At 34.7% G+C, this 27743-nt stretch overlaps 1 protein-coding gene and 1 pseudogene across 1 annotated transcript; both read right to left on the reverse strand.

Moving 5' to 3' along the window:
- Positions 1-6195: 6195 nt before the first annotated feature.
- Positions 6196-16104, reverse strand: LOC132279338 (probable 2-oxoglutarate-dependent dioxygenase AOP1.2; annotated as a pseudogene).
- A 4198-nt stretch (positions 16105-20302) lies between these two features.
- On the reverse strand, positions 20303-22610 carry LOC132310496 (probable 2-oxoglutarate-dependent dioxygenase AOP1). Its single transcript, XM_059808669.1, has 3 exons — positions 21980-22610; positions 21464-21792; positions 20303-20866 (listed from the first exon to the last, which is right to left on the reverse strand). The coding sequence occupies exons 1-3, from the start codon at positions 22342-22344 to the stop codon at positions 20616-20618; spliced, it is 945 nt and encodes a 314-aa protein (XP_059664652.1). The 5' UTR covers positions 22345-22610; the 3' UTR covers positions 20303-20615.
- Between the last annotated feature and the right edge of the window lie 5133 nt (positions 22611-27743).

Below are 27743 nucleotides of genomic sequence, written 5' to 3' on the forward strand. Positions count from 1 at the left end.
GGACAATTCACACATAGTGATGGCTGCCCGTCACGCATACTGATTTGATAAGCTTGGAAAGCAATGTAGTCAATCCTCTACCTGTATCGTAGTTTTTGTCAGACTACGGATTTGCAAAAATTAATACTGCATATATAAGAGACTTTCATGCTCCTTTACTTGTTCAATTTGTTTGGAGCGGGGGACACAAGAACAATTCACATATCAAACTCCTTTACTTCTAAGAGGTTTTTTTTTAATTATCATTATCATTATCTTTTATTTATAATGGTGTTAGGTTTCTTAAAATATTTCATAATCTATCACCATGTACATATAGTCTCTCCATTCGGCATATATAGGATAATTATTGAAAAAAAATTCTAAAGATAGTTCAAAAGAGATTCAAACACCCGACCTCCGTGCAAAGTAAGAGTCTTTTCCATTAGATTATTCCCTTGAGGTAGACTCTCATAATTTCTCCTCACATAAAATGTTCTTTACATTTTTACCTTTTTTTAAAAATAAAAAATAAATTTAATACTCCCTCTGTTCCCATATTAATTGTCTACTTTTGAAATTATAACTTTTTTTTATCTTTTTTTGCTCTAACTTATTAAATGGGACAATTAATTTGATACACTCTAAAATGGGATAGTGGATTATTAATATGGAAAAGAGGTAATATCAACAATAGTGATAACGCATTTCTCTACCTTCTAAAATAGAAAGTCTACTGTACAAGTTTTGTTAAGGACAAAAAAAGTTGATGGTGCCACCTGATGCAAACTTTTTCCATTTTTTACTTTTTTAATCAATATGAATGTATTTTTTTTTTTTTTGGTCATTAACAAAAAAAAACACACTACACTTGTGCATTAAGTAATAATTTCTTAAGAAGTCTAATTTTCAAAAGAGAAACATATAAAGTAGGATGGAGAAAGTATGCTCTTTTAAACTAGATAAGATCATGATATGCTCGTCCACTGCCATAATGTTGGTAAAATGTCGTGGTCCATGATGGCTTGATGTAATTTGGGGTCTTAAGCGAAAAAAAAAAAAAGTGATCTTTTTATATCATAATAGGCAATATATTAATTATTAAATAATAATTAATTAAAAATAATTTTTCTTGCCTTTTGAGATGTAAATTTACTAATTAAATTATTATATTCAAGTGTAATTAAAATATCATTTTCAATAGATAATATAACCAATCTATTTAATCTTTCTTGTAATATAGTTGATTGTAAATATGATTTTATCAACTTTAATTTCGAAAAAAAATTTTCTACTATTGCAACATTTACAATATAACCTGATTTAGAAATCCTAATTCAATACTGGTACAAATTCTTCAATAAAAAAAAAGTGCATTCAAATTGAGATTTGAGACTAATGAATATTGAGTCAATAAAGAAAGAAAATTGTAAAGTTGTAATGAGAGAGGACTAAGAAGGGAGATGACTTGTAACTTGTAAGTAACTTGTTGAGTTTGCGGAGAGAAATCAGAATGACCGTGAGGGTTAGGAATAAAAGAATAAATAAATAAATAAAATAAAATAAAAATCTAGAAAAAGAGAATATGGAAAGTTTCTTTGCTTCTCCCAAACAACGGCTAAATATTTATTGTTGTGCAACTTACCGAAAAAATATTAAATATATATATATAGTGCTGGTCTAAAAAAAATGTATAAAAAAAAGACAAAGAAAAAAAATATTAATGAAATATTTTAGGAGATAAAAAAAAAAAAAAAAAAAAAAAAATGAGAGATTTTAGGAGATAAATAATTTCATCTATTGGTTAAAGTTTAATGAAAAGGCATGAATGATGATAAGGAGAGAGAGAACAAAAAAAAAAAAAAAAAGTTATTTTAAGAGATAAATTTTTTAGAATTAGTGTTTAATAAAAAAATAACTACAATATATAATATACAAAACAATTTTGGAATTTTTTTATTAATTGGGGTTTAGGGGACGCTTAACTTGCCTAAGGTCCGAGCCACCTCTTGTCCATCTCGAAGACTAGTATGATCTGCATGCCAAATAGAAATGTGAAAGCGTTGATCTGAGAATTGGACAAAAGTTGTGCAACTTGTCTTCATGATATGACGCATCATGAATCTTGATCAATCATACACACAATAAGTAAAGAAAAATATTTGTCTACTGTTAACGTCAAATATTTAAAGAAAAATACATGTTTATTTTTAATTTAAAATATAATAAAAAAATTAATTAATTATATATATATATATTAAATTTAAAATAAAAACATGTCATTTTGTTAATATGTCACACATCATATGAGGATGAAGGATATACTTATTAGTGAATATAATGATATTAAGGAACTACTTTGCTTAAATAAAATGTTTAACAAAAACAAAGAACGGAAAGAAGAGTTATTTTATTACTATTATTCTGACTTAAATTCCTTACTTTTCTAAATATACAATTTGGCATTTGTCTTTTTTAAAAAGAAAAAAAATAATTTTAGACATCAGCGCCAATTGATCACAAACTATTGTTAATGGAAAAATATACACTAACAGAAAGACAAAATTGTCAACACCATTCCAATTACATATTATTATTACTTTTCACTATCCCTATTTTGTGCAAAAAAAAAAAAACTACTTTTCACTATAATATATATGAATTTTTAATGAGTTGGAAGTTCATATGATGTGTGTACCTTTTTGACAACAGTTATGGTATGAGAGGGCCAAAAGTCTCGAAAACAAAATCCATAGTGGTCCAACCTTCACAAAGTTTTTTAAGTTTTATAATAAAGAAGAAAAAGGCGAATCACAAAAGTGGTCCTCCTCCCCCAGTATGATGTGAAAGATAGAAATCCCAAAGGGTTGCACTGAGTTGGACATAAATTTACAACTTTTTTTGATATTTGTCGACATGATAAATATAGACTTTCACTCTAACTTGTTCATTTCTATTGTATAGACATTAAATGCGTTCACACATTCAAATTTAAGCCTTTGTAAAGAATTTTAAAAGTTGGTTGAACCTTGCAAAAGCTTGAACCCTCAAAAGATACTTTTATCTACAACATGTGATGTTTACGAATTCAGGGTTACTTGTGTTCACCTAATTTGTTTGATCTTGAGGCCTTGATTAGGGCTAATGAAAGAAGAAATGGGCTTTGAACTGATCGATCAGTTTGGAGATTACTTTAGAAAAAGGACTTGAAACTTTTGTTAAAAGAAATATATCCTTTATTGGTTTTTCACAGATTTCGTTATCAAAAAATGTATCCACAGCTTTTTTATTCTTTCGACAACTAATGTAGCGTTTACCGATCTCTAAGATTGTTGAATAAAAAATCTAAAGAAATTGGACACAAATCATTTACTGTATAATTTTCATGCTGTTTCTTACAATGAGCGGTAGGTAACCTTGGTTTGACCACGTTTTAATTCACTTAATAAACATTAAGACTGTGTTTGACAATTACACTACTTTTTGTAGGTAACATTTTACCACCATTTATAAGTAACATTGCAGAAGTCTAAAAATAATATCACATGGTCTAAAAAGTACCATCACCACCATTTATAAGCATCTTCACCCTCAAAATGTGGTAATGTTACTTTTTAGACTATGTGATATTACTTTTAGACTTTTGTGATGTTACTTATAAATGGTGGTGAAATATAAAATTAGTCTAAAAAGTAATATCACCACCATTTATAAATTTCAGGAAATTGTATATTGTCATTAATAGTACTCATTTATTGAATTATTGTAGTTAATGCCTCTAAAAAAAATTATATTTTTTGAAAATGCAAGCAATACAAGTAATTTCATAATTTGTTGAATATATGCTTAATTTCATTAATTTATTTGTGGAAATGCTAAAAATTATTCTAACCCTGGTTGATTTCTTAATTTTATTTGAATTTTCTTAGTTGAGTGTTCAAAATAATGTCCAGTGTTAAAATTGCACAATTAGATTGATTTTTTCAATTGGGTCTCTAAAATTTAGGCCAAAACTTAAATTTACTGAATTGGGTGTTACATCTTTAGATGTATATATATATTTACATTTCACCACCATTTATAAGTAACATTACAGAAGTTTAAAAGTAATATCACATAATTTAAATACATAAATGATATGTTGAATTGAGTTATGTTTATATGTGACATTACTTAGTTTAAGTGGTGATGTTGCCCTTTTACAAATGGTGATGTTACAAAAGTGGTGATATTTCCTTTTACAAATGGTGATGTTACTTTTTAAACTCTGTGATGTTAGTTATAAATGGTGGTGAAATGTTACTTATAAATAATGGTATAATTGGCCAAACACGACCACAGTATTCGTTAGCTGAAGAATAATGTGGCCAAATATGGACCACTTAAAAATTATAGCAGGAAACCATATGGGAACCTTACTGTACGTGATTCACGCCCAAAGAAATTAGTAGGTGTGGAAGGAGCAGAAAATGCTTTATAGAATATAACAAATATAACATCATGTTCAGGCATTGAATCAAATATTATATTAGATGGATAATTGGTTTCTATTGGAAAATATGAAAAAAAAGAAAGAATTTATTTCCCAAGTTTAGCAAAGCAACTCCCTATTTAGTAGACCAAAAGAGATTAGGGCTCTTGTGGTCTTTATACAAATTTGGGATGAAAAACAAGTAGGGCTCTTATGGTGTTGTTATCTCTTAGGCGGTCTTCCATATCAATAAAAAGTATTTTAATATATTTAATAAAAAAAATGGGGTATCATGGTAATTTTGCAATATAAACGGATTGTTTGATGTGAAATCCTGTTCTATTTACTTTTTTGTACAATTTTTCAATGAGTTTATTGGGGACGAAATTTTTTTTTTTATAGAATTGCATAATTAATCTCCGTTTGTTTGGACGTAAAATATTTTTCAAAAAATATTTTTTTATTTTCTAGTGTTTGGTTGTCGTAAAATATTTACGAAGAAAAAAATATTAAAATTTAACAAAAATGACTTCTCCATCAATTTTTGGCAAGTTATTTTATATGCCCCAACCGATGGACTTAACCTTAACCTCGGCCTAGATCTTTGCCAAACTCTAACAAAGTAAAAATAAAAAAATATTTTACGGAGCCGTAAAGTTTGACTTTTGTAATAAATAAAAAAACAAAAAAGTCAAGATTGAGTTCATAATGTAAATTTCATGCGAAGATATTCATTCATTGGTTTGATCACATGCATTATTAATTATATAGATTAAAATTTTCAGCCATCACAACCATCAATCAAACAACATACAAGAGACAAATACACCTTATTCATACTTAAAAAGCATATGAAAAATAGGCTAAGAATAGTTGTTCCTCATCCTTAGGCCAATCCCAAACGAATCAAAAGCCTTAATTTCCGGTATCGATTTCCTCTCTTCTTTGCAATTGGTGAATTTCAATTATAGTAATGAAATTCACTACTGATAGTACTGGTGATTTCATCAACTGTAAGGAACAATATGAAATTGATATCGGAGAAGATTCGAGTCCATCTTAAACACCACAGAATGTCTTTAGGCCAAATTCATGAGCTTTCTATCCTTTTTTCCGTTGTGAAGAACCTAAGATATTCTATATATTTATAGGGCTTGAAGAGTAATGGCTGTTCTTCATCCACTAGCTCGTCCGGAGCTTTTACAATGTGGCCTTCTTTTAGGCTTAAAAACAACCCAGTCGAGTACCTCGTTTCATTTTTAGTCATCACAACTTGATGAACTAGAGCCTGCAAATCCCCATTCGTCCATGCCTACATATTGGTAAAACTCTAAGTTCTAAAGAATGTCATGATGTTTTTGTGCCATGAATAAATATTGTAATTTATTCCTAGCGTGTCATTTGATTTTTGTGTGTGTCACAATAGACACGTACATGAATGATTGTAGAACCTAAAAGAGCCGGGTATGTTCCACTGAGGTTTCAGTTTTCTAACAATACAAGACTTGTAAAGAACTAAAGATTTTGTTTGGCTCATATGTATTTCGAGATTTGTTTTCGAAAACACTCATATTTGAATTATTATTATTATTTTATTTTTTATTTTTGGCCGTGTCAATTACTTGTCTCCCCATCTTCCCGTTAAAAAAAAAAAAAAAGAAAAAAAAGAAGAAGAAAGAATCTCAGGGCAAGATGATGAAAGAGTCCGGCAAGGTTTTCACACTGATCCACTTCTCGTCTTTGCTTTACACCTCTAACCCACCTACCTGATTAATTTCATACAATATTATCAGAAGGTTCTTATCTGTGTGGGGTTTCAGCATAAGCTTGTTGCTCTCTATAATTTCGGAATCTTCATACTTCATGAGTCGAAGAGTGTATCGGCTTGAATCTATGTGTTCATCACAATATTTCTCAACACCAAAGCTCTCCAAAACCATCCTCCTAATCGTCTGATCCAATTCAGATAGTTGCTCTGAGAAGGACCATAATGTTTTGCTGCCAAAGTAACAGTATGTGCTAAAAAGTAATGTTCGGTGTTTGGTTCAGTTTTATAAAAAACGGTTAGATTTCGATTTCAACCTAGTTTTCTAACAAATTTCTCAACATGCAACAGCAAAAACTAATTAAATTTATGTACCCAAAGGTAGGGTCTCCTTTTGGCCACAAGAGATTAGTGAATCTTGTGACATATTCGAGGATTTATACATCTCCGATAGTCATGCTCTCCCACGGTGCTGTTGGCGACTGCGCATTGTAGCCATCGAAGGACGTCTTAAAAGAGATTATTCATGATTTTGTTTGCAAAGGAAGTTCAAAGATCTCTTCTATTGCACCAAACATCGATTTTCGAAGCTGAGAAGGAACTTTGTTGAACAAAGCCTGGAAGCAACCTGTGGATATAATAAAGCCACATCACCCAGTCAAAATCTAGGTGGCCCCCACGACATCATTACTCCAAAGCGGGAAAGATAAAATCACAATAAAGTCAAAAGTTAGGGTGAGGAGTATAGCGACCCAACCATAAATCGTCGATCGAAGGACCCAGAACCTAGATCCGACCACGGTATGAATCGTCGATCGATGGGCCCAGAATCTCGATCCGACCCAACCATAAATCATCGATCAAAGGACCCAGAACCTAGATCCGATCAAGGCATGAATCGTCGATCGACGGGCCCAGAACCTCGATCCGACCCAACCATGAATCATCGATCAAAGGACCCAGAACCTAGATCCGACCAAGGCATGAATCGTCGATCGACGGGCCTAGTATCTCGATCCGACCCAAGCACGTATCATCGATCGACTGGCCTAGTACCTCGATCCGACCCAAGCACATATCATCGATCGACTGGCCTAGAACCTCGATCCGACTCAACCATGAATCGTCGATCGAAGGACCCGAAACCTAGATCCGACCAAGGCATGAATCATCGATCGACGGGCCTAGAATCTTGATCTGACCCAAGCACGTATCATCGATCGATGGGCCTAGAATATGATGGCCCAAGTTTTATAAACCCGGTGCGTCAGTGATGACCAAAAGATGACTTGATAACGGATCCGAAATGCGGAAGTGAAATCTGACCAAAGCGAAAGAAAGGAAAGGTTCTGTGGCATGAATGAGCACTAGCCCAATACCAAAGCACCGAAAGCTCGTTCGGCACTCATCAGTGCCGAGCGTTTGTTTAGCACTCACAAGGCTAAGCAACCATTCGGCACTCATGAAGGCTGAGCACCCGTTCGGCACTTATGAAGGCTAAGTACCCGTTCAGCACTCATGAAAGCTAAGCACCAGTTCGGCACTCAAAAAGGCTGAGCACCAGTTCGGCACTCAAAAAGGCTGAGCACCCGTTCGGCACTCATAAAAGGCTGAGCACCCATTCGGCACTCATGTAGGCTGGTTGTTCAAACCTATGGTCAAGTGTTCGGACTAAAGGTTCAAGCGTTCGGACTTGAATGGTCAGGCGTTCTGACAGCCTAACAACAAAACAAAGAACAAAATGAATTGGCCGAACGACAAAACAGAATGCTAAAATTTGCGAACGACAAAATAAAAAGCTAGTTTAAGGTTATACATGCATTCCCAATGATCTAAAACAAGTCTAAAACATACTTGTAGACTTTGAAAAAAAATGGCCCTTGGCCTCATATTTTACATACACATAAAATGAATGTCAAAAGGTGTGCTTATGCACACATTACATGTTTCGAATCAAATATACACATTTGACAAAAAGAGCTACAAATGGCATTTCAAGCCAACCTTTCACAAGAATTGAACCTTCAAGTCCACAAATCATCCAAGCATAACGAGAATCTCAACCTTGATTCTTGTACCTGAAAAATGTCCCCGGTAACTTTGGGGTGAGTAACATAAAGCTACTCATAGGAGATAAGCATGCAAGGACCTAACGTTTTACAAGTTTACATAGTTTAGTCATTGTGGTTCATTCCACTTAACATCTACATCGAAGGTGAGACTCAGGGAGCATCCTAAGTTACCTTAGATCATTTCTAGCATAAATCACATCATTCCTACAATTTAAATAACATAGAAGCATGTTATACAAAGCAACAAGACATAGATTCTCAAAATTATCAACTTGAAATCTAAAATGCGAAAACAACTAAAATGGGTCATATTACCTAACGTCTATGTTCCAAATGAATCTATAGGATCATTCCTAAGTTACATTTGAACAATATAGCATAGATGTACTTAACAATATCAAAATTTACAATGATTCATTAAAATCATAAAGTATAAATGTACTTAGCAATATTAAAAACATGCGATGATTCCTTACAAATCATAATGCATAAATGTACTTAACAACATTAAAAACATGCAATGATTCCTTACAAATCATAATGCGTAAATGTACTTAACAACATTAAATCGCCAATAACCAAAACTATAAGTCACAATTAAACATTGGTTGTCAACTTGAAATTGGATGCGAAATCAAATAGTGGACTACTTGGACATCAAATCTCGGATAAAGCCAAGACCTAAACGGTTATTCCGGGCACTAACCTGCTGGGAATACCACCCTAGTGCGTACTATACAAAATGGGGAGAACTCGTACCTCCTATACTAAAGCCAAACTCTAGCCATAACAATCGTAACAATGTCCCAAGTGACTCCAAAATCAAAAGAAATAAGTTCACAACTTATACGCGAATTTGAATAACGCACGAAACTACCTTCCATGCACAAGTAAGTTGTAACCACACAACCATACTCTAAATCCATAACTACTATAGGATGACAAATGTTGAATCTTCAGAGTGCGATTCGTTACACGCTATAACATCACATATCGAATCTTCAGTGTGCGATTCATTACACGCTATAATAATACAATTCAATATTGAAAATATAAACTCATGAATCCATAACAAGTCTAAAATCATGATTTAAACATACTCCTAATGTCAAACACATGATTAAATCAGTAATGCAATAGAAACGGAAATTAATTAAATAACTAATTAATTTCTTTAGGTTTCACATCTAAATCAAATGATCCTAATTAATACATATTAAACAACATAACTTGATCATTACATATATCAATTCAAAAACTTAATTAGGCCATTGGAACGATAAAATGGAATTTAATTAAATCATAATAATCAAATCCTTAAATTCTAAAGCAACATCAAATGGTCCCAAATTAATATATGCTCCATTCCCTTGGGAGCCGGCTCTATCCCTCCTTCCTGTCATCGTCTTCGCCTCCGATGACGTTAAATAACCCTCTATAATGTTTTGTTTAAGTTCCTAAAGGTCCAACAATGTCCCGTATCATCCAGAATAAGACATAAACTCAGTATGCATCAATACAAGATGTAAAACAGAATATGAAACAATTTAATCAACAATTAAATTTTAATTAATCAACACATAGAATACAGTTTAAAACCTGAATTAACATGTATACTTAATCATTATTAACATCCGTTTAGTTACTGGAGACTACCTAAGCATGCACAGAACACAGGTCAAAGGAAAAGAGTAAGAAATAGAACTTGCCTCTAGGTTTCGAATTGAAACCTTTAACCGTCCTCTGTCTAGACTTTTCGGCAACCTTTGATTGTCGTCAACTCCTTTGTTGCCCTAGGTTCAACCCATGAGCAAGCCTCAATTGCCTCTCCTTGGTTCAGCCCCTTGTTCCCAGCCAAATCCTAATTTTTCCTCTCAGTTTTCTCTCAAACCTCTCTGTAATTCTCTCTGCCTCCACTGCTCCATGAATAGGATTCTAAACTCTTGGCAGATACATAAGGTTATATTTATATAAGCTTATCAAAACCCCAATCCTATTCATAACTTACGTCTAATAAGTCGGCTAATCATAAAAGAAAAGAAAAATAAAATAAAAATATAATTACATATACATATACAGCCCTATACGTGCTAACCTAATATATACATATAATTTATAATTATATGTATATATAACCTATTAACTTAATATTACTATTATTATCATACAAATAAATAATTAATAAAAATAATATTTTATCCTCCTAAACATATATACTCAAGTATATATACAACCAACCATGTATGGGTAATTATCCGTACCCATAAGCAACCTCTATTCCAATAATCTATGAGACCTAACTATTGGTCCAATACTACTATCCAAATCCCTCCTTTTTAAACTAAAAATAAAATAAAACACATATTTAAACAATCAACTAAAAATTATATTTAAATCAACACAACAACAATTAACAAATAAACTCATATAACAATTAATTTAAAACTTAAGCACACACTTATAATTAAACAAGTAATTCATTTAAACATATAACATGAAGCCACATAAACACATAGCCACGTAAACAACTAAAAATGCACAAGAAATAAAAATTTAAATTCTAATTACATCCTTTTGAAAACTAGGGGTATTACAATATAACTGATTAGTGTCGCCCAATAATCGACAAGATGCAAACGTTCACCAATTCTTTGCCCTTTGCTCAGCTCAAGAAATTTCATCTCATCCAAGGTATCATTTAACATCACTCCCTTTCCGGCATCCTTAGTCGCTGTCTCGGGGATGCCGAGGCTCGCGAAGTACTGCATAAAGTCCATCAGCAGCATTGTGCCACAACTTACATAGCCCTTTATCGACGCCTTCAGCTCTAGGGTTACTATTGGCCCCAAATGTCAAGCCAGGCTGCCGCGTTGCAACGTGCATGTATTGCCTGCCAAAAATGTCCTAATGCAGCTAAAGTACTTAAACTAGAGTTGGCTGATTGCCGGACTCCCTTCATTCGCTATTTTCAGCATGGTTATCGACCGGACGATCCTACTTTAGCAACAAGGCTCAAACATTAGGCGGCCCACTTCGAACTTAATAATGGTCGATTGTTCCGCATCTCTCGCAAAGGGAACCCTTTGCGATACCTTACCGGGTTTGAAATACAAGAAGCACTTCATCAAACCCATTCCCTCGAACATCAAGGTGCTTACAAATTGTTTCAACATTTGATTCAGAAGGGGCTGTACTAGCCAACCATGGAGCACGATGCCAGAGCACATGTTCAACAATGTAAGCCTTGTTAACACTATTACCATCAAATCCATACTCATCCAACCAGGCTACATCCACTCGCTGCCCCCTGGCCATTTCATACTTGGGGTTTGGATCTCATCGGCCCAATTAACCCTATGGTTGGTCAAATGCACTGGATCTTTACTGCCACTGACTTCTTTTCCAAATGGGTTAAAGCTGTACCCTTACGACATGCTACAGGCATTACTATTGCCTCTTTCATTTGAGAGCAAATCATTTGTTATTTTGGCATCCCCTTAATCGTCTTGTCAGACAACGAAACACCTTTCGTCAATCATAGGGTCGCCCAGCTCCTACAACAATATGACATCACGCAGCGCCGATTTTCTGCTTATTACCCTAAGGGAAATGGCCAGGCTGAGGCAACAAACAAATCTCTCCTCAAATTTTGCGACTCCGCTATCTATTCATTCCGTAACAACATCCCCGGTGGATGTTCAGAACCCATCTGAGGGCCCAAAATACGGCGCCCTATGCCACTCTAACTTCTGTGGCACTTCCGACACTAGTTCACCGACCTTGCTTAGAGCCGTACGTTTCGTCATTTACTACTTTGTATCACTCAAAGCCTAGAAGCTTTTGACACAGAATGGCTTCTTTCACTCTCTTTTCCCTCTTATTTTTTCTCCTCTCCTTCTTCCCAGAGCTCTGTTTATATAGGCATGGCGATTTTTAACGTTGGGGAAGATGACATTCAAACGTCACACCCACTAACGCAGTCACGCCCAAGCCGAAGCGTCACTTCCATTAATGCCCCAACTGACTCGAGTTACATAAGCCCATGTTTCCCAAAGTTATTACACCCACGCCTCTTTGCACGCACCCCATTTTTTTTCAAAATTCAAAAATGGCACGTGCAGGGGGGCTAAATGTGGATATAGTAAAGCCACGTCACCTAGTCAAAATCTAGGTGGCCCCCCCATGACATCATTATTCCAAAGTAGGAAAGACAAAATCATAATAGATTCAAAAGTTAGGGCTAGGAGTATAGCGACCTAACCATGAATTATCGATCGAAGGACCTAGAACCTAGATCCGACTAAGGCATGAATCATCGATCGATGGGCCCAGAACCTTGATTCAACCCAACCATATATCGTCGATCGAAGGACCCAGAACCTAGATCCGACCAAGGCATGAATCGTCGATCAACGAGCCTAGAACTTCGATCCGACCCAACCATGAATCGTCGATCGAAGGACCCAGAACTTAGATCCGACCAAGGTATAAATCGTCGATCGACGGGCCTAGAAACCTCGATCCAACCCAACTATGAATCATCGATCGAAAGACCCAGAACGTAGATCCGACCAAGGCATGAATCGTCGATCGACGGGCCTAGAACCTCGATCCGACCCAAGCATGTATCGTTGATTGACGGGCTTAAATCCTCAATCCGACCCGACAACGTATCGTCAATCGACGGGCCTAAAACCTTGATCCGACCTTACCACGAGTCGTCGATCGACGGCCCTAGAACCTCGATCCGACCCGATCATGAATCATCGGTCAACAGGCCTAAAATTGTCCAACTTAACTAGAACGACGAGTAAATGGTAGGATTTACTTCTTTATCAAGGGGAATACAGAAGGGACTTTGGAATGGAAGATAAAAAGTTAGTCAAGTCTTGCAAAGCAATACCCGAATTGAGGATTAGAGTGAGAGATAGCCGGAGTAAGTATCGCTACCGTTAGGCCTGATCCTACCTGGGTCATTTAAGGGGAACGTTACACTTATTAAGTGGGTCCTGAAGAATAGGAATTAGGGCAGCGTGATCTTAATGATTACGTGAGCCCTACCCTATTTAGAAGGAGGCCCAATAAGTGCTAATAAATTCCTCTTCAGTGACCTTAGGCTATAAAAGGAAAGAATGGAAAAAGGTGACGGGCAGACTACTCAGACCATCGACTCCTGGCATTATCTCTCCTACCATCACTTCAATCCCTGCTTCTAGGGCAAGTTTTTTCTCCCTTCCGTAGCTCTTCTCTTTTCCTCGCATTGTTTTGAGTGATATACCCCAGACTCATTGACTTTTCAACGGTGTTCTAGGACCCAGTATCTACACAACCATATTCTTGGAGTGCTTGCTGAACCCGGGCTCTCACAGAGTCCTACTCAAGAATGCCCGACTTTAGCTCATCTGAGAAATCTAAGACAGGAAGAAGAAGAGCTTAGACCCCATTGTTTATCTTTCTTAATTAGTATGTAATTGTTGATGACCTTTAAAATGTTCTATAGCAAATTTATATATATAGAATTTCTATCTATGTTGCATGGGGACAAATGATATTTATTATATTGTATTCTGCATACAAATGTAGAAAAAATATTTCTTTTGCTATACACTGTCATAACCTACAGAATATCACGTGTATCTCGCCAAACAAAGAAAAAAATAAAATAGAAAAAGTATTGCATTGGTTCATATATATTATTAATATACGCGGTCTATAACTTGTTTGTTTAAATCATGATAGTGATCAGAGTAAATTTAAAATGCTGAATGCAATGGATAAGGTTCTTCAATAGGTGTGTCGGTCACTCTAAACAATGAATTCGATCGATCGACATCAGAGAAGATTTATTGTGTTTTATTTGTTTTTATTTAAATATAATATTAATTTAAGCTCAAGCAATGCTGAGCATATTTTCTGGTTCAAATGTAGTTACAGCTTTGAGTACAACAAAATATTCTCTTTTCCCAGAGAACTGTCGGTGCAACAAAATATTTTCTTTTCCCAGATAAGTTAATCCTATGTTTTCGGTACTTTCTAAATTGCTCTCACTTATGGTCTTGTTATTGCAATAGAATGTCATTTATGCAATTATTGTTGTAAACGGGGCATACAAAACAGATATTTTGGATGAAATTTGAATTAAATTCCGTTAAGAGTTTTTTGCGGATTTATAGACAAACACGTTCCTCTCTGCAAGGAGATGAATGTGATATATTTACTTTCTCAAATCCGTTTCTAGGTGAATGGGAAATTAACTCCAAAGTGAGGTGGTTGAAAAGGTTAAATAAGTATGCAAAATGTGGGAAGTACTTGTTCCACATGGAAAAAATGTTGAAATCATTTAAAATAAAAATAAGCTAAGTTTGGGATTTGGGTTTGCGCCCAAGGGCACCCAAATTTTTAAGAGGGGGAGGACCTAGGCAAGCTTAGGTCCATATCATTTACCACGAGCGCCCCGCCCGCCTGGGCTGGGCTGGGCTGGGACAAGGCTTGATTATAAACGGGCCTCTATTTTTAGTTTTTTTCCAAAGGGTTGCACCTACCTAAAATGCTTAAAAATCACTTTTTAGTTTTTTCCAAAGGGTTGCACCCATCCGAAAAGGCACCTGTTGCCTATAAATACCCCCCTTTAGATCATTTGCATATCACACCAATTCAGAATACTTCTTTTCTTCTGAATTTTCTTCTTCCTCCTTCTCTCTTCGGTGTGTGGGTTCGAGCTCTAGTCTATGGGTTCGAGCCTTAGTGAGTTCGAGTTTGAGTTCGAGTCAGAAAGTACTACACCGAGTCGGTTCGCTTATTTCTTCGGTTTGCAGTGCTACTATCGAAGAAAGACAAGTCGTTGTATCTTGGAAGATAGACGTCACTGAGTCCGTTAACACCATAGTATGGTGAATCTGTCTTGAGGATATAGAATAAAATTCTAGCGTCGACTTATAATCAAATTCTTTTAATTTTATAGTTTTATTTTATTTCATATATATAACTATATTTTATAAGAAATTATAGATATATTATGGTTTTATAATAATAATTATATATATATATATATATATATATATATTATATTTTTAGATAATATTTAAATAGTTATATTATAGTATACGATATACTTTGACCAATTATTCGACAACAATTATTACTAAGTTAATAGATATATGTAGTATCAAAACATAATCGAACTTCAAACATAATGTAACGTTTCCCGACAGAGTCTAAGATTGTTGAATAAAAAATCTAAAGAAATTAGTAGATGTGGAAGGAGCAGAAAATGCTTTATAGAATATAACATCATGTTCAGGCATTGAATCAAATATTATATTAGTTGGATAATTGGTTTTTATAGAAAAGTAAGAAAAAAACAAAAAAATTCATTTCCCAAGTTTAGCAAATTAACTCCCTATTTAGCAGACCAAAAGAGAGTAGGGCTCTTGTGGTCTTTATACAAATTTGGGATGAAAAGCGAGTAGGGCTCTTATGGTAGTGTTATCTCTTAGGCCCTCTTATCGATAAAAAAATATTTTTATATTTTTAATTTAAAAAATGGGGTTTATGGTAATTTTGCAGTATAAACGGATTGTTTGATGTGAAAACCTGTTCTATTTACCTTTTTTTTGTACAATTTTTTAATGAGTTTATTGGGACCAAAAAAAAAAAAAAAAAAATTACAGAATTGCATAATTAATTGACATGCAGGCTCCGTTTGTTCTTAAGAGTGCTTGCTGAACCCAGGCTCTCACGGAGTCCCACTCAGGAGTGCCCAGTTTTAGCTCATCTGAGGAATCTATGACAGGAAGAAAAAGAGCTTCAGACCCCATTGTTTTTCTTTCTTAATTAGTATGCAATTGTTGATGAGCTTTAAGATGTTCTATAGCAAATTTATATATATAGAATTTCTATCTATGTTGCATGGGAACAAATGATATTTATTATATTGTATTCTGCATACAATATGCACCGCCATAACTTACAGGATATCTCGTGTACCTTGTGAAACAAATAAAATAATAAAATAGAAAAAGCATGCATTGGTTCATATGTATTATTAATATACACTTATGGTCTATAACTTGTTTGTTTAAATCATGATAATGATCAGAGTAAATTTAAAATGCTGAATGCAATGGATTAGGTTCTTCTACAGGTGTGTCAGTCACTCTAAACAATGAATTCGATGGACATATTCAGAGAAGATTTATTGTGTTTTATTTGTCTGTATTTAAATATAATATTAATTTAAGCTCAAGCAATGCTGAGCATATTTTATGGTTCAAATGTAATTGCAGTTTCCGAGTACAACAAAATAATTTTTTTCCCCAGAGAATTGACGATACAACAAAATATATATTTTTTTTCCAGATAGTTACTCAGTTACTTCTAAGCCAAGGTGCACATGGTTCGATTTGGATCGAACTGAGAGTGTTTTTGGACCAAATCATTTATAACGGTTCCACTATTTTTGAAATCAGACTGAATCATAATGCCCATCGAACTAAAATAAACCAAACCGCAAAAAATCGGTTTGGTTCGTTTCGGTTTGTCGGTTTAAGTTGATTTCCTTTTTATTTTATTTTTTAAAAACAAAATCTCTTATTTTTCCCTGTATATAATACATCAAGGAACCGACACTGACCAGATGACAATCACATATGCATTGTCAATAGTATCAGGCACCTGTGACTTGTGTAAGAATCAAACAGACAGTGACCAGATGACCACAAGGAAAAAAATACAACATTCCCTATTTACCATTTACGAGATATTGGGAAAAGAAAAAAAAAATTAACCCAAAATCTCAAAAAACAAGAAAGATTAAATACGGAATAGCTAATGTTTGAAGTCCCCAACTATCATAATTATTTCTTACCATAGTTAAAAGTATATAGACTTAGTTCACTAATCACTATGAAGTTGAAAAGAATATATATATATATATATATATATATATATATATATATATATATATATATAACATATAAGTTATATAACGGTTTGGTCCGAGCCAGGCAGGTCAGCAAGACCCCAACTAGGACCGAATTGAAAAATTACGGTTTCATAATTTTGGGCCCAAGACCGGATCAAACCGCTATACAATTAGCCCAAGCCGCCCAGTTCAATCCGGTCCGGTCCGATTTTTTGATTTTTCAAATTTTTTGAACACCCCTAGACTACTTACTCTTATGTTTTTTTCTGTACTTTATAATTAAACTACTCTCACTTACGGTCTTGTTCTTGCAATAGAATACCACGGATGCAATTATTACCAAGTTAATAGATATATCAAAACATAATCCAACTTCAAAGTTGAGTCCACCATCCTGATTTCTGTAAATGATCGAACGACTCTATGAGATATTTGTTGAACAGTCATATTAGTGTATGATAATAAGTAAAGTGGTCATGCAATGAGATCACAACTATGATTATGTTTATACAAATCACATAAACATTTACACTTGGATATTTGCCCAATTGGGAGCTAGAAGAAGTGGGATAGGAGGATCTAAAAATCCAAAAAGTACTTAAAATGAAGACTTCATTTAGTAATATGTGGCATTTGTAATGTTGAACAATGTTGTTTGTTTACTGGTATTATGCATTATGTTTGTGTTAGATTGTTTTGCAACTTTTAAAGAATAATAGGTTTTGCATGCAACTTGTGATTATGGATTAGGTTGGTATGTTTTTGTAGCTATTATATGGCTTATTATACTGGCATCTGCCTTAGATGGAATGAAATGAAGTAATTGATCTTTTGCATTAGATTTTCACGAATTATTTGTTTTTCTTCAACCATTAGATGAAAGTACTGTAGCAAATTATTTTCATTGTTAAATTAAAGCAGGTGAATGAATGAAAAATTGACTAGTTGTTTCCTTCTTTCCATTGTGTTGAACAGAATTATAATTTCATCTTAATAATTCACTGCATGTCACATAAATAAAACATACGCTTAACTTTATCCAAGACATACACTTCAGAGTCTAATATATGCACACACACATATATGTCTAAGTGAAGTGTTGCTATAAGGTTGAAGATGTCATTTCATGTATTGAGAAGGGCAAAATTGACTTTGCTCCAATTTTTTTCCTGTTGACATCACCACTAACGGTTAGTTGCTTAAATGTAAGGGGTGACTTGATAAGTAAACCAAAACCTCAAGGGAAGTAGGTGGACTATTGAAACGTAAAGGGAGTGTAAGTGGGATATAGGCAAAGCTTAGGGGTGTAGGTGGAAATTACCCTATATTTTATTATTTTATTGAAACAAGTAAAAACAACATCAGGATAAGAATAAGTCAGTGTTATGTTATGTTCTATTTAGTCCTATTGGTTCCAGGCTTTTGTATTACCTAAGAAGGTTTTTGATGAGATCAACAGGATTCTAAGAAGCTTCTATTGGTCTGGGGTTAAGCTTAAAAAAAGGGGAGCAAAGGTTGCTTGGATTGTAGTTTGTAGGCCAAAGATGTACAGTGGCTTGGGGTTTCCTGATCTAGAGCTCTCAAATAGAATTGCTAACCTTAAGCATATTTGGAAGCTGTGTTTGAGGAAAAAGAGTCTTTGGGTGGCTTGTACATACTGCTATTTAATCAAGGACAAATGTTTCTAGTCTATTAGGCCTCTACACTCAGTTCTGGTTTTTGGAGGAGCTTACTAAGGCTAAGGGAAATGGGAAGAGGTATTATCAAATATAGGGTGGGGTGTGGAAAGGACATAAAGCTGTGGATTGACTACTGGCCACCTAATGGGCCAATTGTAGAGCAGTTAGGCTTCAATGAGGTGGAAATTCTTCAACTGGACACTATGGCCACAGTTGATAACCTAATTTCCAGTAATCATTTGATGGTTCCCTTATCATTAAGCTTCCCACAGTTCTTTCAATCTTTGGATTTTTTGTCCCAGCTGTACTCCTTACCTTACCCCTCTGATAAACAAGATAGCATTGTGTGGCTGCCGAGTCCTACTGGTACATACTCTTTCTCAAATACTATTACTTACTTTGCTCCATCCTCCCCAATCTTTGTTTGGCATAAACTAATCTGGTTCAAGAATCATGTACCAAGGCATGGCTGCATAACTTGGTTAGTTATAAGAGGTAGACTTTACACTTTAGATTCAAAACCAATGCTTCATAAGCACTATGTTAATAGATGTTACTTGTGTCTTGCTGAAAATGAATCTTTGGGTCACTTGTTCTTCAAGTGTAATTACAATTCATAGATTTGGAGGTTTTTACAGGAGATTGCAGGGTTCTATACACTCCCCAATAGTTGGATGGATTTAATTCAATGGTGTTCAGCTCATTGGACCTCTTTTGATTTCTTGACACGCAAACTCTTACTTTCTGTAGCAATTTATTTCTTATGGCAGGAGAGAAATAGTAGAGCTTTCAGGAGTGTCTCAAACCCCACCCCCCCCCCCCCCCCCCCCCCCCCCCCACACACACACACACACAAACAAACAAAAAAAACACATTGTTTCTTAAATCAAGACTAGCATCAGAGCAAAGCTTGCAACAATCAAGCTAAAGAGGGGTTCCAACTTTAGGCAAATCACAACTGAGCAAGACTTTCATAGTCTGTTTGTGCAGGCTTGTTCAACCTCTTGTGTGCATTCTTGGTTGATCCCATAGGATGCTGTGCAGAGCATACCTGAGGCAATGTTGGATTGTTCTTCACTTACACGTTGCTAGCTAATAGTGTGCTGGTTGTTCTCAAGATGTATCAGGTTGCAATTTTTCATGTGCTGGTTGTTCATTAGGCTGCAGTAAGCTGCATTGGTTTGTTTTGGTTGAGGTTGTATTAGTCTGCCTCTAGTTGTTTGTTTGTTCTTTCGGTTCTTCCCCCTCCTTGGGGCTCCATGTATATTCTCTCTCTCTTTAATACAAAGCTTACCCTCTAATAAAATAAAAAAAACATTAGGATAGGAAAATGTTGTGCTGGGTTTTGTTATTGCTATATTTGATCTTGACAAGTCGTGATAGCCAACCAACACTCAGATCAATGAAACAACATAAAAGAAACAAAAACACCTTATTCATATTTATAAAGTACAAGAAAAATAAACTATATTTGTTCCTCATCCATATGCCAATCCAAATGAATCAAAAACCTCTCGGACTGCTAAATGTTTATGTGAATTTCATCATTAATATTAATTGTGAATTTCACTACTAAAATGATGAAATTTCATTTGTTTGTATTTCTTTATTTGTGAAATTTCACCAAAATTATAGTTGAATTCACTATTAATAGTGGTGAAATTCATCAACAGTAAGGAACATTAAGAAATCATTACTGGCATGGAGAGGATTCGATCAGGCCATCTCAATTACCACAGAAAATCTTTATGCCAGATTTATAAGCCTTTTGTCCTTTCTCTGTTTTGAAGAATTTGAGATATTCTAAAAATTCATAAGGTTTGAAGAGTAATGGGTGTTCTTCATCCACTAGCTCGTTTGGGGCTTTTACAATGTGGCCTTCTCTTGGAATCGAAAACAGCCCCATCGAGTACCTCGTTTTATTTCCAGTCATTACAACCCGATGAACTGGAGCATGCACACGCCCATTCGTCCATGCTTACATATTGAAAAAAAATGAAGTTCCAAACATAAATGTCATAGTGACGGTGCCATATATATATATATATGAATATTGCAATTTATTCATATCATGTCATTTGATTTTTGTATGTCGGTAATTAATAAACACGTAAATGAATGATTGTGGAACCTAAAAGAGCCAGAAATACTTGCACACTATACATACTTGTACATCTACTAAATTTGCTTGAATTTCTAAAACAGAAGACATTTATCAACAACCTTTACTCAATTTCCATTTTCTTTTTGAAACAATGTTTAGATCTAAAGTTGGTCAATTGACCAGTAGAGCCCAAGAAGAAAATGAGTTCGTTGAATATGTTTATCTATATGATGAACTCTGGGAGACTTGACAAAGGCTGTTTTTCTTTGTTTTTGTTTTTCACAAGACTAGTTCGATCATAAGGCTTAAAGTTATAGGTACGTTTCACTGAGTTTTCAGTTTTAACGACAAAAGATTTTAACTTTCGTTTGGCTAATAGTATTTTTTTTTTTCTTTTTTTTTTTTGGTGATTTATTTTCTATCTCTTCCCACATTAAATAAATAAATGCAAGGGGAGCAAGTGAATAAACTCACGTGAAAAGAATCTCCGGGCGTGACGATGAAAGAGTCCGGCGAGGTTTTCACATTGATCCATTTCCCGTCTTTGCTTTGTACCTCTAACCCACATACCTGATTAATCTGATACAATATGGTCAAAAGGTTCGAATCAGTGTGGGGTATCAGCATAATCTTGTTCTCCATATTTTCGGGACCTACATACTTCATGACCCGAAGATGGTGTTGGGACGAATCCATGTGTTCATCGTAGTATTTCTCAACACCAATGCTCTCCAAAACCATCCTTCTAATCATATGATCTAATTCAGATAGTTGCTCTGAGAAGGACCCTACTGCTATGCTGCCAAATGAAGAGTTGTTGTCAAAAGTAATCTTCTTAATTAGTTAAATTTTTTGGTTCAATTATATTCAAACAGTTATTAAAAACTTTAAAAACAAAAACGTAATTTTGTTTCAACAAAAAGGAACAGCATAAAAATGACTGACTAACTAACTAACAACAATGAAAACTAATTAAATTTACGTACCCAAAGCTAGGGTTTCCTTCTGGCCACAAGAGATTAATGAAACTTTTGAGATTTTCGGGGCTGAGTACATCTTCGATAGTCATGCTCTCCCATGGTGTTTTCTCTGACTGCCCGGTGTAGCAACGGAAGGGCTTATTCTTAGTAACGACTATTCCTGATTTAGTTTGCAAAGGAAGTTCAAACATTTCTTCAGTTGCACCAAACATGGATTTTCGAAGCTCGGAAGGGACTTTGTTGAACAAAGCCTCGAAGCAACCATATTTTTGGAGTGCTTCCTGAACCTGGGCTCTCACGGAGTCCCACTCAGGAGTGCCCGGATTTAGCTCTGAGAAATCGATGACAGGAAGAAGAGCTTCTGAGTCCATTGTTTTTTCTTTCTTTGGCAGGCAGTTAGGGGCTGAATTAAGCAGATAATTTTCTTAGTATGCTATTGATGATGAGCTGTAAGATGTTCAATAGCAGATTTATATAGAATTTCAATTTATGCTCCATGTTGCATGGGGACAAATTATATATATATATATATATATATTTGTTATATTGTACTCACATGGCCGGATGTATTAACAATTTCTGCATACAATATAGAAAAAATATATATTTTTTTATGCACCGTCATGATTATATATATTGTTATATTGTACTGATAAGGATGTATTAACAAACTCTGCAGGAAAAATATATCTTTTTTGTTATGCACCGTCGTAACAAAACATCACAGGTCTCCCTCACCAAATTTTAACAACTTACAAACAAAGAAAAAAAAAAATAACAAAACATCACAGGTATATATTACTATAGTTATGGTCTATACATAGCTTGCATGTTTAAATCATGACTGTGGATCAGATTAGATTTAAAATGCTGAAAGCTATGATTAGGTTCTTTTATATGTGTGTCGGCCACTCTAAACAATGAATTCACGACGTCACACAAGATTTATTGTGTTTTATTTGTTTGTATTTAAATATAATATTTAAGCTCAAGCAAGTTGAGCATATTTTATGATTCAAATGTAGTTGCTGCTTTGGAGTAAAACACGTACAATAGTTGTGTTTTTTTTTGGGTGCTTCCTAAACTGCTCACATATATTTTAATACAAGAGATTTTCACAACAGAATATAACAGATTATAATAGTATAAGGAACTTAAACAGACTTACAGAAAACCTTCTTCTTATTGAACTTCCAAACTAGTACAAAGAGAAATATTACAAGAGAAAGAAAAGAAAATTGAAAGATACATTGAAGGGAAACTTTGCCCTCTATTTATACATAAAATGGATTTGAAATTAACATTTTGAAGTCCGCATAATGCATGGGATCGTGTGCTTGAATAATGCAGTCGGTCGGCCCACCACTAAGTGCTGTCTCCTTATCTGATGAAAAGTAGACATCTGATTAAGGATATACTGTAGAACCAAAGACTTGTGGAAAAAGTTCTTTGTCTTCTTCTGTCGGCAAGATAAGAGGAATCTTTACTTTTTGGGTGGATTCATCTTTTCCATCAAGTGGCCAGTAAAGGAGTCCCAATAATCGGCTACTGTGGGTTCTTCTTCAAAAATAAGATATTCATTGGGATCTTGTGCATAACCAGCGAGACAGGAAAACTGATTACCCTCTTGACTGGTCTGGCTAGAGATTGACACCATTGATGCATCATCTCGTACTGTAGGCGTGGAGGAATCAAAAGACTTAACAAATTTATTCCTCATAAAATCCATGCATTTAACCATTAAATCTGCTTCGGTAATTAATGGTTGTTACTTTCTGATCATATCTTTAACGAGTTCAAATGGGTTAAAGATTTCTGGTTCTGGAATAGTTAACTTTGGAACATTATCCATGTATTCCAATGTTTTCTTTCTGATAAGATGGAGGAGGGCTTGAATAGGGTCTTGAGTCATGCCTGACCACCATCGATAATAAAAGATCCTCTGAAGGACTGGTAGCTTGTCAGTGGTATAACCACATTTAAAATCCCATTTCCAAATCCAAGGGATTCTAAATTCAGTAAAGAACAATAGGGTGGATTTCCCTACAGGAATATTATCCTGTCCTCTTAATTGAGGATGAAATTGTTGCCATGGCAAGTATAACTGCCTAATTGATTCGGGCAAAACATCCAGATCAGGGCCAAATATAGCCCACCAGGGTATAACCCAGTTTGGAAAATCAACCTTAACTGATTGAGGGCATATCTTGAAGAACCAAGAATGCTTATGCTTCGGATTTTGATAAAAGAACGAATATGTCCATGCTGAGATATAATCCCAATAATTGTAACTATGACCATATGATATTTTTCTTGGCAAATTAGAATTTAATCCCCAGTCACTAGGCCGTATAAGCCTCTTAAAAATAGCTTTACTATAAGTAAGATGACTATCTTTGGAATTCGGAAATTGCTTCGTGTGGTTAATCTCCACAGAGGAAGTTTCAGTAAGAATGGCTTCATAGATATATCTATGGCGACCATCCGGTGCAGCATATTGTTGTGTTTGGAAATATCTGGATTTAACTTCCTAAGGATCTGGCATTCATTGCTCATCTTGAGAATCCAGTACCAATACTGTCTGAATATACCTTTGATTAGGTATCTATGGAGTTTCTTGTTCAAGAACTTCTTTCATGGTTGGTTTCTATTGTTTCTGTTATGAACTGCTGCTGCCTTTAGAAGGTGTGTTGAGCAGATCAGCAACATGATCCAAATATGGAAATTGATCATCATTTAGTGGTATAACCACTTTGGCCTTAGCCTTGTTTTTGCCACGAGCCTTTGGAGTATTACCCCGGCCCTGCCCATAAGGGGGCTGATTCATGAACCTTGTAAAAATTCACGAGTTAGAAAATTAGGTAAAGAATTAGAACTGCCTTTAATATATTCAATAGAAAAATCAAAAGCAGATAAATCAGCTTGCCAACCAGCAAATATCTGTTTGGAAACTAAATTATTTACATCTTTTTCCAGTACCTGTTTAGCAGCACTACAATCAATGCGTAACAGGAATTTCTGAATGATTAAGTCATCTTGGAATTTATAAATGCATTTAACCAAAGAAAGAATTTCTTTTTTAATGGTTGAATAATTTAATTGTGCATTTTTCCAAGTTCCTAAAGTGAAGCGAACAAGCTCCTCTGTTCCTGTATTTGGATTCTTCTGTCTAAGAATACCACCATATCCAATATTGGATGCATCTGTTTCCACAATTTTGAACCATGAAGAATTGGCTAGAGCTAAGCAAGGAATTTGTTTTGCTCTGAGTTTAATCTTCTAGACTGCCTTGGTGTGTTCCAAAGTCCATGGGGAAGGAGATTTCCTTAACCTGGTATACAAAATTGCTGTATCCTGTGCAAGATCTCTGTAGTGATTTCGAATGTAATTCAAACTACCAAGAAATCTTTGAAGTTGAGTTTTATCTTTAATTTCATCTGGAAATTTGGAAGCAAACTCAATACTACGATCAATAGGTCTAATTTTTCCATTACAAATTTCATGACCAAGAAATCTGACCTGGGTTAAAAACAGTTTTAGTTTAGGAGCAGAAACTACTAAACCACTTCGGTAAATAACATCTTTGAAAATTTTCAAGTGTTTATAATGTTGATCTATTGATTTTGAAAATATAAGAATATCATCAATATAAACAATAGAAAATTCAGTAGAAGGATTAAATATGTCATTCAAAATATGTTGAAATTCTGAAGGGGCATTTTTTAATCCAAATGGCATTACTGTCCATTCATACTGTCCAAAAGGTACGCAAAAGACTGTTTTGTACCTGTCCTGTTCTGCAATTTGTACCTGGTAATATCCAGACTTAAGATCAAATTTGGAAAATATTACAACAGATTGTAACCGATCCAAAAGATCTTTGATGTTGGGAATTGGATATCGGATCCAGCTCAAAGCAAGATTGAGTGGTCGATAATCAATAACTAATCGAGGAATTCCTCTTTCTTTTTCAGCATTTTTATTGACATAAAAAGCTCTGCAACTCCATGGGAAGTGGCTGTCAGTGACAAGCTTTTTTGCCATTAAAGAGCTGATTTCAGTTTTGCATAATTCCAAGTAGTCAGCCTTCATGTGGCTGGGACTAGCTTTAGAAGGAATCATAAGATCGGTAAATCCCTTTTCATAGGGTAAAGAGATAATATGCTTCTTTCTGTCCCAAAAAGCATTAGGAATCTCACTACAGATATCCTTTAGAAAGTTTTGCCGTATTGACTCAATTTTCTGTTGCTCAGTGGGCTGTACCAATCTTTGATTAATTGCTAAGGAAGATACCTCCTTTTGCAAATAATTCAGTTGTTTTTCTTTAAAGATAATGTTATCTTTAAGAGCATTGATATGCTTATTTATTGGTGGGGTCAAAAACTGAAAAGTAATTGACTGGCCATGTAGAATAGAGCATATTCCATGAGAATCAATTTTCTCAATAGGCATGATCAAAGCTAAAAAGGGGGTGCCCAAAATAACTTGTTGTGCCATATTTCTGATGAGTAAGAAAGTAGATGGTAAACAAATACCTTCTTTACAAATGAAAACATGATTAAGTTTATACTTAATCTGCATCTTACCGCCACTTGCACTGGTAAGACCTTGAGTGGTTTTTTCAAAATATTGAGTAGGAACCAATCCTTCCTGTATACAGTTCATATCTGCACCACTATCAACTAGGGCAATAGCATTAGTGAAGGTGTACTCTTGATTAATTACCAAATTGATAGATATATACCATTTTTGGTAAGTAACCCGGTTCAAGAGTTAAAGATAATTCGTGCTTTCGGATTGAGGAACTTCAATCTGGGATGATGAAGTTTTCGTTTCAGATGTTGTTTTTAAAAGAGTAATTTCCAGTTCCATCTTAGTTTGACGAGATTTTAACTGGCGAATTTCTTCTTTTAAAAGATTAATTTCCATTCTGAGGTCAGGGATATTAGCAGGACGAGAATTTTGTCCTTGGCGTTCTAATCTGCTTAGAACTTCTTTCATGCTGTAATGATTTTCTACTCTCAGAAAATCTGGATTATCAGTATCCTCATTAGGTTGTGCCAGAGCAGAACCTATTTCAAAGACTTTCATCTTGATTTGAGGATCCTGAATATGATCTATAAGATCCAATAAAGATTGTTGAGTTGAAGTTAAAACATTTAAACTTAACCCATTCATTTCAACAATTGCCTTATAGTAATCATCATGAGAGGGATTGCAGGAACATTTCGGATTTTCGACTTCTGCTTCAGAGGAAGAAGAAGACTGTAATTCCATAACAACGTCCCTATAACCATCTGATGATTCTGGTTCAGAAGAACTAGTATTAAGTAACAATTTACTTAATTGAAGTTTCAGTTCATCTTCTATGTGAAGACTACTGAGTTTCTCCTTAGTTCTGCACTTGTTTGCATAGTGGCCTATGCGTCCACATTTGAAACATTTAGCCTCAACTTTGGGCTCCTTTACCCTTTGCTTTAGGAATATATTTCCTTTTAGGCTTAGTATACTGTCGAGAATTATCCTTTTCCTTTGAATAACTCTTTCTTTTGGAATACTTCCTTTTATAAGGCTTTTCAACCTTATTTCTTTTCCTAGGTTTAGGATAAGATAAAGGAGTCTGGTAGGTAAATTGATCACAAAATTCACCTACTTCCTTTCTACCAGTTAATCTTTGTGCTTTTAACTGGGATTGTAACTTCAGATCATTACAGAGAGCTAAACCTTCTTGGATGACAATATTGACTAATCCACCATAGGTATAGTTTCT

Source organism: Cornus florida, unplaced genomic scaffold (genome assembly GCF_030987335.1).
Source record: "Cornus florida cultivar Cherokee Brave unplaced genomic scaffold, ASM3098733v1 CherokeeBrave_3.0.0_Hap2_Chr01, whole genome shotgun sequence".
NCBI classification, from domain to species: domain Eukaryota; kingdom Viridiplantae; phylum Streptophyta; class Magnoliopsida; order Cornales; family Cornaceae; genus Cornus; species Cornus florida.